This window comes from Panulirus ornatus, chromosome 17 (assembly GCF_036320965.1).
Source record: "Panulirus ornatus isolate Po-2019 chromosome 17, ASM3632096v1, whole genome shotgun sequence".
NCBI lineage: Eukaryota > Metazoa > Arthropoda > Malacostraca > Decapoda > Palinuridae > Panulirus > Panulirus ornatus.
In genome coordinates this window covers 21,724,962-21,737,743 of record NC_092240.1, presented here as the reverse complement: position 1 = coordinate 21,737,743, position 12,782 = coordinate 21,724,962, and the positions used below count along the sequence as shown (strand labels likewise).

Here is a 12,782-nt window from a genome sequence, read left to right as displayed (position 1 = left end):
CGTTGACTCACCACTAGACAACAAGAGTACCGCTCTAGTAGCTGAAGTCTTGGCAATGTGACTCTAGACTCAAGCTGCCTTTATAGTGTCTCCATTAGTATATGTCCCAGTGTGACTCCTGACATTTCATCTTCATGGTAGGTTTCACTGTGGTGCCTCATCTCCTACCTCCACCCTTGGCAGAAATCATATGTGACATTGCCTTTGTCCGTCACAAGCAGCAGCAGCTGTAAAAGTAAGGAACCTACAGTCACATTTGCAATACTTCTGTGTCTCTAGTGCCTCTTCAGGAGCCTCCAGCAACCCAAGCACTTACTGAAAGCTGCTGCATACTCCAGGAGCCTCTTGCATCCTCATCACAAATTGGCAGCCGCTTCACACTTCAGGAGTTGCATGGGCACACCTACCTCCTACAGGAGCTCCACATTGACTCGGCCACCACGCATGTCTCCCACATGCTCCTGCTTCATCTGATGCTTACCATCACCAGCATCATAGGACCCCTGCCAAGCCTGTCTTTTATTACTCAAGCTACCTTATTTTACCTCTTCTTCACCATAATCCTGCACCCCCAGTTGCTCATTGCCCTTGTATAGCTTACACAATAAATTGTTGTTGTTGTGTAATGTGTTTTTGTGCTCTCTTTTAGTTTTATCACTCTGGTAAAACCTACCAGAACACTCCTGCTGAACACCCAAGGTGTCTAGGAAAGTGATTGACATAGAAATGTAAGTGAATCACAGGATTGAGGTAGGCAAACATCAGGCATGTTTGGGTCATTCATTAGGATACCTTCCACTACCATTAAAACAATACTTGATAACATTGAGAGGATAAAAAGAACCAGCCATTCTGCCACATCCTAAGTTGCAACTAATTTTTACCCCACAAAGACAATGGAAAGCAGACTAGAAAGGTGTAGGTGTGCTGTTCGAGTGCCACAGGTGACCAACAACACTGCAAGCTCTGACAAACTTGTGAATGTTGACTAAATCTGGTTTAATGTTTATTGATATTGTCTTCATTTTATCTGTAAAATGCCAAAATATCTGCCGAGCCATTACTGTTACCAGAGGAGGCCATTGTATAGCACTTATTAATGTGGGAATTGACACTGTCAGAAATGCATCTCTGTCAGCACCATGCTATAAGAACACCTTTAAAAGGATTTTTTGCTTATTCATTCCTGTCATTCATTATGCTTATTCATTCCTGTCATTCATTATAAGAGGTGTGTTTATTTTCCTTTAGCATTTCATTAGCATTCTAAGCGCCATGAGTTCTGAGGTACCCACCATTTTCCATTTGATCCTTCCTTATATTTATTAGAAGAAAGATCATGAGAGGCAAGTGTTTTGGGAGCAGCTGAGTGAGTGTGTTAGTAGTTTTGATGCACGAGACTGGGTTATAGTGATGGGTGATTTGAATGCAAAGGTGAGTAATGTGGCAGTTGAGGGAACAATTGGTGTAGATGGGGTGTTCAGTGTTATAAATGGAAATGGTGAAGAGCTTGTAGATTCATGTGCTGAAAAAGGACTGATGATTGGGAATACCTGGTTTAAGAAGACAGATATATATAAGTATACGTATGCAAGTAGGAGAGATGGCCAGAGAGCATTATTGGATTACGTGTTAATTGATAGGCGCATGAAAGAGAGACTTTTGGATGTTAATGTGCTGAGAGGTGCAACTGGAGGGATGTCTGATCATTATCTTATATGAATACGAATAAAGTGTATATGAACGCGCACCTTCATAGAACATACAAAGCTCTTGCACAAGGGGTCCCAGGTTCGATCCTGCCTGTTGGAGCTTTGTATGTTCTATGAAGGTGGGCGTTCATATACACTTTATTCGTATTCATATAACTCCTCGTTGTACAGTCAGGTTCGGTAAAACGCTATCAGCTGGCTATGTGTTCTGTTCAGAAACAACCAATAGACCCCGTTGCTCACCATTGTGAGACGAAGGGTATTCGAGTACTTAGTATTTCGAATAGTTGTTTCCTATTATACAGTCCCTTAGCCTAGCGGTTAGCATGCCTGCCTCTTCCACAAGGGGTCCCAGGTTCGATCCTGGCTGTTGGAGCTTTGTATGTTCTATGATATATATATATATATATATATATATATATATATATATATATATATATATATATATATATATACATATATATATATTTAAACTATTCGCCATTTCCCGCGTTAGCGAGGTAGCGTTAAGAACAGAGGACTGGGCCTTTTTTGGAATATCCTCACCTGGCCCCCTCTGTTCCTTCTTTTGGAAAATTAAAAAAAAAAGAGAGGGGAGGATTTCCAGCCCCCCGCTCCCTCCCCTCTTAGGCGCCTTCTACGACACGCAGGGAATACGTGGGAAGTATTCTTAATCCCCTATCCCCAGGGATTATATATATATATATATATATATATATATATATATATATATATATATATATTTTTTTTTTTTTTCATTTATTTATTTCATTTTGCTTTGTCGCTGTCTCCCGCGTTTGCGAGGTAGCACAAGGAAACAGACGAAAGAAATGGCCCAACCCACTCCCATACACATGTATATACATACACGTCCACACATGCAAATATACATAGCTATACATCTCAATGTACACATATATATACACACACAGACATATACATATATACTTTTTTTTTTTTTATACTTTGTCGCTGTCTCCCGCGTTTGCGAGGTAGCGCAAGGAAACAGACGAAAGAAATGGCCCAACCCCCCCCATACACATGTATATACATACGTCCACACACGCAAATATACATACCTACACAGCTTTCCATGGTTTACCCCAGACGCTTCACATGCCTTGATTCAATCCACTGACAGCACGTCAACCCCGGTATACCACATCGCTCCAATTCACTCTATTCCTTGCCCTCCTTTCACCCTCCTGCATGTTCAGGCCCCGATCACACAAAATCTTTTTCACTCCATCTTTCCACCTCCAATTTGGTCTCCCTCTTCTCCTTGCTCCCTCCACCTCCGACACATATATCCTCTTGGTCAATCTTTCCTCACTCATCCTCTCCATGTGCCCAAACCATTTCAAAACACCCTCTTCTGCTCTCTCAACCACGCTCTTTTTATTTCCACACATCTCTCTTACCCTTACGTTACTCACTCGATCAAACCACCTCACACCACACATTGTCCTCAAACATCTCATTTCCAGCACATCCATCCTCCTGCGCACAATTCTATCCATAGCCCACGCCTCGCAACCATACAACATTGTTGGAACCACTATTCCTTCAAACATACCCATTTTTGCTCTCCGAGATAATGTTCTCGACTTCCACACATTCTTCAAGGCCCCCAGAATTTTCGCCCCCTCCCCCACCCTATGATCCACTTCCGCTTCCATGGTTCCATCTGCTGCCAGATCCACTCCCAGATATCTAAAACACTTCACTTCCTCCAGTTTCTCTCCGTTCAAACTCACCTCCCAATTGACTTGACCCTCAACCCTACTGTACCTAATATATACACATGTACATAATTCATAGAGATGCTCTGTGGAAGGTATTAAGAATATATGGTGTGGGAGGCAAGTTGTTAGAAGCAGTGAAAAGTTTTTATCGAGGATGTAAGGCATGTGTACGTGTAGGAAGAGAGGAAAGTGATTGGTTCTCAGTGAATGTAGGTTTGTGGCAGGGGTGTGTGATGTCTCCATGGTTGTTTAATTTGTTTATGGATGGGGTTGTTAGGGAGGTGAATGCAAAAGTTTTGGAAAGAGGGGCAAGTATGAAGTCTGTTGGGGATGAGAGAGCTTGGGAAGTGAGTCAGTTGTTGTTCGCTGATGATACAGCGCTGGTGGCTGATTCATGTGAGAAACTGCAGAAGCTGGTGACTGAGTTTGGTAAAGTGTGTGAAAGAAGAAAGTTAAGAGTAAATGTGAATAAGAGCAAGGTTATTAGGTACAGTAGGGTTGAGGGTCAATTCAATTGGGAGGTGAGTTTGAATGGAGAAAAATTGGAGGAAGTGAAGGAGGGCAAAGAATAGAGTGAATTGGAGCGATGTGGTATACCGGGGTTGACGTGCTGTCAGTGGATTGAATCAAGGCATGTGTATGGGGGTGGGTTGGGCCATTTTCTTTCGTCTGTTTCCTTGCGCTACCTCGCAAATGCGGGAGACAGCGACAAAGCAAAAAAGAAAAAAAAAAATGATTCATACTGTCTACCCCTATTTATTCCCATCGCCACCTCGCCACACATGGAATAACATCCCCCTCCCCCCCTCATTGTGCGAGGTAGTGCTAGGAAAAGACAACAAAGGCCCCATTTGTTCACACTCAGTCTCTAGCTGTCATGTAATAATGCCCGAAACCACAGCTCCCTTTCCACATCCAGGCCCCACAGAACTTTTCATGGTTTACCCCAGACGCTTCACATGCCCTGATTTAATCCATTGACAGCACGTCGACCCCAGTATACCACATCGATCCAATTCACTCTATTCCTTGCCCGCCTTTCACCCTCCTGCATGTTCAGGCCCGATCACCAAATTCATTCCACACATCTCTCTTACCCTTACGTTACTCACTCGATCAAACCACCTCACACCACACATTGTCCTCAAACATCTCATTTCCAGCACATCCATCCTCCTGCGCACAATTCTATCCATAGCCCACGCCTCGCAACCATACAACATTGTTGGAACCACTATTCCTTCAAACATACCCATTTTTGCTCTCCGAGATAATGTTCTCGACTTCCACACATTCTTCAAGGCCCCCAGAATTTTCGCCCCCTCCCCCACCCTATGATCCACTTCCGCTTCCATGGTTCCATCTGCTGCCAGATCCACTCCCAGATATCTAAAACACTTCACTTCCTCCAGTTTCTCTCCGTTCAAACTCACCTCCCAATTGACTTGACCCTCAACCCTACTGTACCTAATATATACACATGTACATAATTCATAGAGATGCTCTGTGGAAGGTATTAAGAATATATGGTGTGGGAGGCAAGTTGTTAGAAGCAGTGAAAAGTTTTATCGAGGATGTAAGGCATGTGTACGTGTAGGAAGAGAGGAAAGTGATTGGTTCTCAGTGAATGTAGGTTTGTGGCAGGGGTGTGTGATGTCTCCATGGTTGTTTAATTTGTTTATGGATGGGGTTGTTAGGGAGGTGAATGCAAAAGTTTTGGAAAGAGGGGCAAGTATGAAGTCTGTTGGGGATGAGAGAGCTTGGGAAGTGAGTCAGTTGTTGTTCGCTGATGATACAGCGCTGGTGGCTGATTCATGTGAGAAACTGCAGAAGCTGGTGACTGAGTTTGGTAAAGTGTGTGAAAGAAGAAAGTTAAGAGTAAATGTGAATAAGAGCAAGGTTATTAGGTACAGTAGGGTTGAGGGTCAATTCAATTGGGAGGTGAGTTTGAATGGAGAAAAATTGGAGGAAGTGAAGGAGGGCAAAGAATAGAGTGAATTGGAGCGATGTGGTATACCGGGGTTGACGTGCTGTCAGTGGATTGAATCAAGGCATGTGTATGGGGGTGGGTTGGGCCATTTTCTTTCGTCTGTTTCCTTGCGCTACCTCGCAAATGCGGGAGACAGCGACAAAGCAAAAAAGAAAAAAAAAAATGATTCATACTGTCTACCCCTATTTATTCCCATCGCCACCTCGCCACACATGGAATAACATCCCCCTCCCCCCCTCATTGTGCGAGGTAGTGCTAGGAAAAGACAACAAAGGCCCCATTTGTTCACACTCAGTCTCTAGCTGTCATGTAATAATGCCCGAAACCACAGCTCCCTTTCCACATCCAGGCCCCACAGAACTTTTCATGGTTTACCCCAGACGCTTCACATGCCCTGATTTAATCCATTGACAGCACGTCGACCCCAGTATACCACATCGATCCAATTCACTCTATTCCTTGCCCGCCTTTCACCCTCCTGCATGTTCAGGCCCCGATCACTCAAAAACTTTTTCACTCCATCTTTCCACCTCCAATTTGGTCTCCCACTTCTCCTCATTCCCTCCACCTCTGACACATATATCCTCTTGGTCAATCTTTCCTCACTCATTCTCTCCATGTGACCAAACCATTTCAAAACACCCTCTTCTGCTCTCTCAACCACACTCTTTTTATTTCTACACATCTCTCTTACCCTTACATTACTTACTCGATCAAACCACCCCACACCACACATTGTCCTCAAACATCTCATTTCCAGCATATCCACCCTCCTGCGCACAACTCTATCTATATCCCACGCCTCGCAACCATACAACATTGTTGGAACCACTATTCCTTCAAACATACCCATTTTTGCTTTCCGAGATAATGTTCTCGACTTCCAAACATTTTTCAAGGCTCCCAGAATTTTCGCCCCCTCACCCACCCTATGATTCACTTCCTCTCCCATGGTTCCATCTGCTGCCAGATGCACTCCCAGATATCTAAAACACTTTACTTCCTCCAGTTTTTCTCCATTCAAACTTACCTCCCAATTGACTTGACCCTCAATCTTACTGTACCTAATAACCTTGCTCTTATTCACATTTACTCTTAACTTTCTTCTTTCACACACATTACCAAACTCAGTCACCAGCTTCTGCAGTTTCTCACATGAATTAGATCATCAGCGAACAACAACTGACTCACTTCCCAAGCTCTCTTATCCACAACAGACTGCATACTTGCCCTTCTTTAGAAAACTCTTGCATTCACCTCCCTAACAACCCCATCCATAAACAAATTAAACAACCATGGAGACATCACACGTCCCTGCCGCAAACCTACATTCACTGAGAACCAATCACTTTCCTCTCTTCCTACACGTACACATGCCTTACATCCTCGAAAAAAACTTTTCACTGCTTCTAACAACTTGCCTCTCACACCATATATTCTTAATACCTTCCACAGAGCATCTCTATCAACTCTATCAAATGCCTTCTCCAGATCCATAAATGCTACATACAAATCCATCTGCTTTTCTATGTATTTCTCACATACATTCTTCAAGTTGGGAGGCAAGTTGTTAGAAGCAGTGAAAAGTTTTTATCGAGGATGTAAGGCATGTGTACGTGTAGGAAGAGAGGAAAGTGATTGGTTCTCAGTGAATGTAGGTTTGCGGCAGGGGTGTGTGATGTCTCCATGGTTGTTTAATTTGTTTATGGATGGGGTTGTTAGGGGGGTGAATGCAAGAGTTTTGGAAAGAGGGGCAAGTATGAAGTCTGTTGGGGATGAGAGAGCTTGGGAAGTGAGTCAGTTGTTTTTCGCTGATGATACAGCGCTGGTGGCTGATTCATGTGAGAAACTGCAGAAGCTGGTGACTGAGTTTGGTAAAGTGTGTGAAAGAAGAAAGTTAAGAGTAAATGTGAATAAGAGCAAGGTTATTAGGTACAGTAGGGTTGAGGGTCAAGTCAATTGGGAGGTGAGTTTGAATGGAGAAAACTGGAGGAAGTGAAGTGTTTTAGATATCTGGGAGTGGATCTGGCAGTGGATGGAACCATGGAAGCGGAAGTGGATCATAGGGTGGGGGAGGGGGCGAAAATTCTGGGGGCCTTGAAGAATGTGTGGAAGTCGAGAACATTATCTCGGAAAGCAAAAATGGGTATGTTTGAAGGAATAGTGGTTCCAACAATGTTGTATGGTTGCGAGGCGTGGGCTATGGATAGAGTTGTGCGCAGGAGGATGGATGTGCTGGAAATGAGATGTTTGAGGACAATGTGTGGTGTGAGGTGGTTTGATCGAGTAAGTAACGTAAGGGTAAGAGAGATGTGTGGAAATAAAAAGAGCATGGTTGAGAGAGCAGAAGAGGGTGTTTTGAAATGGTTCGGGCACATGGAGAGAATGAGTGAGGAAAGATTGACCAAGAGAATATATGTGTCGGAGGAGGAGGGAACGAGGAGAAGAGGGAGACCAAATTGGAGGTGGAAAGATGGAGTGAAAAAGATTTTGTGTGATCGGGGCCTGAACATGCAGGAGGGTGAAAGGAGGGCAAGGAATATAGTGAATTGGAGCGATGTGGTATACCGGGGTTGACGTGCTGTCAGTGGATTGAATCAAGGCATGTGAAGCGTCTGGGGTAAACCATGGAAAGCTGTGTAGGTATGTATATTTGCGTGTGTGGACGTATGTATATACATGTGTATGGGGGTGGGTTGGGCCATTTCTTTCGTCTGTTTCCTTGCGCTACCTCGCAAACGCGGGAGACCGGAAAAAAAAAAAAAAAATTCTTCAAAGCAAACACCTGATCCACACATCCTCTACCACTTCTGAAACCACACTGCTCTTCACCAATCTGATGCTCTGTACTTGTCTTCACCCTCTCAATCAATACCCTCCCATATAATTTACCAGGAATACTCAACAAACTTATACCTCTGTAATTTGAGCACTCACTCTTATCCCCATTGCCTTTATACAATGGCACTATGCAAGCATTCCGCCAATCCTCAGGCACCTCACCATGAATCATACATACATTAAATAACCTTACCAACCAGTCAACAATACAGTCACCCCCTTTTTAATAAATTCCACTGCAATACCATCCAATGTATAATATATAGTATATTTTTTTTTTCATACTATTCACCATTTCCCACGATAGCGAGGTAGCGTTAAGAACAGAGGACTGGGCCTTTGAGGGAATGTCCTCACCTGGCCTCCTTCTCTGTTCCTTCTTTTGGAAAATTAAAAAAAAGAAAAGAAAAAAACAATTGGGGAGGATTTCCAGCCCCCCGCTCCCTTCCCTTTTAGTCGCCTTCTACGACACGCAGGGAATACATGAGAAGTATTCTTTCTCCCCTATCCCCAGGGATAGTATATATTATCAAATATATATCTCCCTCATGTTTGCACTGTAAAGTTGTAGTTCTCTTAATCGTTCATGGAAATTCATATCCTCCAATCAATTCATCTTGTGAAATATTTCTATATTCTCTTTGTTTTCTTTAATTTCCTCCATTTTATTGGTGACCATACAACACAGCAGTGTTAAGTTTACCCTACCTTCCTATCCAGGAGACCCTTCTGTCTTATGTGGCTCTTGCAGCCCTCAGGAAGCTGGCCACATCAAGCATTTGGGACCACAGGTCATGGAGTGTTTTGATGTTGTGTGTCTATGTATGTCTAGAGAGTGCAGGGCAATTGAGTAGTACTATTACACTCAGTGTCTTCTTTATGGTACTGTGGTTGCATTATGGGCTGAGTAGGTCTTTGGATAATTTGAAATTGTGTTTGTAGTGTTATTGTGATGGATGAAGTCCAGAGCATAAGCAGAAGAGTTTGACTAGTTTTTCTAGGGAGTGTGGTTTCGGATGGGTCTTATGTTTGGCAGGTTTGAGTTTGACTGAGTTGGGAGGTTGTTTGGTTAGTGCTTGTCAGGATATTTGAGTGTGTATGCATTTTTTCAGTGTTTGATTTGCTAGGGGTAGGGGATCTGTGAGTAAACTTTACTGAGGTGTGAGGCTGGAATAAGCTTTTTATTACTTTTGTATACAATAAGAATTTTTGTCTTTGTTTGTCTCTTGTTTTGCAAATTATCTCCACATCATTCCACTCTTTAGTTTGCTTAAAAGCACTATCTTTTAAATATTTTCTCTAAGTTTTACATTGCTAATTACTATCAGATCTCTGACATTTGCTTTACTCTATTTCCTTTTCTGTAGAGCCCCTGTGTATAGACAGTGCATCAGCACTAGTTGTATACAGAAACAGGATGTACATACAGAAACATATGTAAGTATAGGTAGATAGCTAAGTACATATTGTTTTTTTAAGTTTGGCAAAAGTTTCACATTTAAGTGAACAGGGTCTTCATAATATTATCTTTTTTTAGCAGCGTGATGAAATGTGGTGTATTTCTTAACTGACTCGTTTCTTCATCAGAAACATCAAATCGTTTGCAGAGTTTGAAACAGAGGGCATCTAATGCTCAAGCTAAAGTAGACAGACTGACAGGTGCAACCAAAGCCACCCAGGTAAGATAATGTAACTTTTTTTCTAAGGTATAATCACTCTGTCTTCCAGTTTGTTTCCTCCCAGTAGGAGAGTAGTTTAGGAGAGACTTTACTTTGACACTATGGGTATTTCAAATTCTTTTATACATACACAATTTAAATCTCAGGTGCTGATTATCTTGCCAATTTTATTCTGTTCAGTGAACTTTTAACCAGATGTAAGTTCACTATTTTTCATTATTTTCTATGCACTTACAAATGCTTCCATAGAGTTGTGCCTAGATTGTTTACTCACACCATCCCTGTAAAGCCCCACCCTCTGCCATCAACAACCATCTACCCATTGGGATAAACACCACATGTTATATAACAAAAGATGGGATTTCATCACAGACTTTTCTTCCAGTAAGTCTGCTTTTGATATATCACTGTTTGGTATATTGCAGAGTTGATAATATAGTGCTCTGATTTATAATGCAGTAGTGAATGTGTGCCTAGGAAATAGATATAACAGCTGTTTCAGAAAAAGAATATTGAAATGTGGTGGTCAGTGCCTCTTCCCCCTCTACTTCTTTTCTAAACTTCCTCCCCAACCTTGCTACATGAGAGAACTTGTTTGACACATTACAGATTTGAGCAATTATTGTGCCCTTGAAGTTCTACAGCCGACTCACTGCTTCATACAATAAGAGCTGAGAGTCTTATTCCAGGAATGAGCTTCTTTCCCTTTACATCTCATTTTAGGCCTTTTTTTCTACATGATCAAATGCCTTTTAGTGTTTGAAATTGTTACTGCTAACGTTGACAGCATAAGAGTCTGATATGAAGAGTAAAAGAAGCTATGAAGTTTGTAGGTCGGGCTGCCCCTCCTCCTGTGTGTTTCATCTGTAACCCTTCCCCTAACCTGGTCATGTAGAGGACACTATTTGTGAGCTTAACTTGGGATTACTTTAGGCAATTATTGTGACTGAAGTATCACAGCCAACTCTCTTATCCAGAAGACATAAGGCAAAAGTCTTATTTGAGAAACAAGAAGGGAATAAGAAGCAGTAGTAGTCATCTCTTTGACCACCAGGTATCACAAGGAATGGGAATCTGCAAAACTATAAGTTTAGTTAAGTTTGAGTCCTAAGTCTTTTTTTTTTTTCAAATGTGAATCTTGTAACAATTGTATGGAAATACTGTATTCTTTTTCACATGTTAATTCCAGATAGGTTAGGAACCTGACTAAAATGAAAGAACAGAATTAGGATTCATTGCAATTTTCCATAACATTTATCTATTGTGAATATACTGGATGTTCAAACCAGTTTGGTTCCTCCAATTAAAGACTCTGTGAGATTTGTTGAGTTCCAGTGGATTGCAACAAAAATTTACCTTACAAAAGGGAGCTGTACTAAAGGGATAAGATAGCAGCTGTATGCTTAAGATTGAAGGAAAGGGTTAGACATGTTACAACTTTCAGGTCCCTCAATTGATTTGACAGTGTTGATTTTGAAACATTCTTTAAATTAGGGAGGAACCAGCCAGCTACAGGGTACAAAATGAAACTAAACAAGTGTGAAAGTATGTAAAGAAATATTTTTGTAGTTAAAGAGTAATACACAAATGTAGCAAGTTAAGTGAGAGTGAAAGTAGAATAATAAAGAGTTAAAAAAATTATGGAAAAGGAATTTATGTAGATAAGGCCTCATGAGTGACACCCCCCCCATGCACAAATAACTGTTCTCAGAGCACGTGGTGTATGGCAAATTGATAAATTCTTTTCTCAGGTATTTTCCAGTGCTCAGTACCCAGGAGGAGACAAGTATGAGCCTTATCATCCACTTCATAAAGGTGAAATGTCTGTACCATTTGTCTCTGCTCCTGTAAAGTTAAAAGAAGATCTTCTTTTTGATCCAGCATCCCTCCAAGTGAGTTATTCATTAAGATTCTATCCAACTATTTCAGAGATACATTGTACCATAATGATGGATTTGCTAGTCTAGTGTTAGGGATGAGAAAATATGTGCTAAGCATATGCAGACCTTTTTTTTTTTTTATATATACTTTGTCGCTGTCTCCCGCGTTTGCGAGGTAGCGCAAGGAAACAGACGAAAGAAATGGCCCAACCCCCCCCATACACATGTATATACACACGTCCACACACGCAAATATACATACCTACACAGCTTTCCATGGTTTACCCCAGACGCTTCACATGCCTTGATTCAATCCACTGACAGCACGTCAACCCCGGTATACCACATCGCTCCAATTCACTCTATTCCTTGCCCTCCTTTCACCCTCCTGCATGTTCAGGCCCCGATCACACAAAATCTTTTTCACTCCATCTTTCCACCTCCAATTTGGTCTCCCTCTTCTCCTCGTTCCCTCCACCTCCGACACATATATCCTCTTGGTCAATCTTTCCTCACTCATCCTCTCCATGTGCCCAAACCACTTCAAAACACCCTCTTCTGCTCTCTCAACCACGCTCTTTTTATTTCCACACATCTCTCTTACCCTTATGTTACTCACTCGATCAAACCACCTCACACCACACATTGTCCTCAAACATCTCATTTCCAGCACATCCATCCTCCTGCGCACAACTCTATCCATAGCCCACGCCTCGCAACCATACAACATTGTTGGAACCACTATTCCTTCAAACATACCCATTTTTGCTTTCCGAGATAATGTTCTCGACTTCCACACATTCTTCAAGGCCCCCAGAATTTTCGCCCCCTCCCCCACCCTATGATCCACTTCCGCTTCCATGGTTCCATCCGCTGACAGATCCACTCCCAGATATCTAAAACACTTCACTTCCTCCAGTTTTCTCCATTCAAAC

General features: G+C 42.1%; 1 protein-coding gene across 5 annotated transcripts in view; it reads left to right on the top strand.

Moving 5' to 3' along the window:
• The window catches only part of LOC139754617 (WASH complex subunit 1-like), a 98,365-nt gene that overhangs the window by 7,075 nt on the left and 78,508 nt on the right, over positions 1-12,782 (top strand). For all 5 annotated transcript variants that reach the window (XM_071672073.1, XM_071672076.1, XM_071672074.1 and 2 more), the window contains 2 exons: positions 9,876-9,967; positions 11,719-11,859. In XM_071672073.1, coding sequence (XP_071528174.1) covers positions 9,876-9,967; positions 11,719-11,859 — 233 coding nt within the window. The remainder of the gene's footprint in view (positions 1-9,875; positions 9,968-11,718; positions 11,860-12,782) is intronic.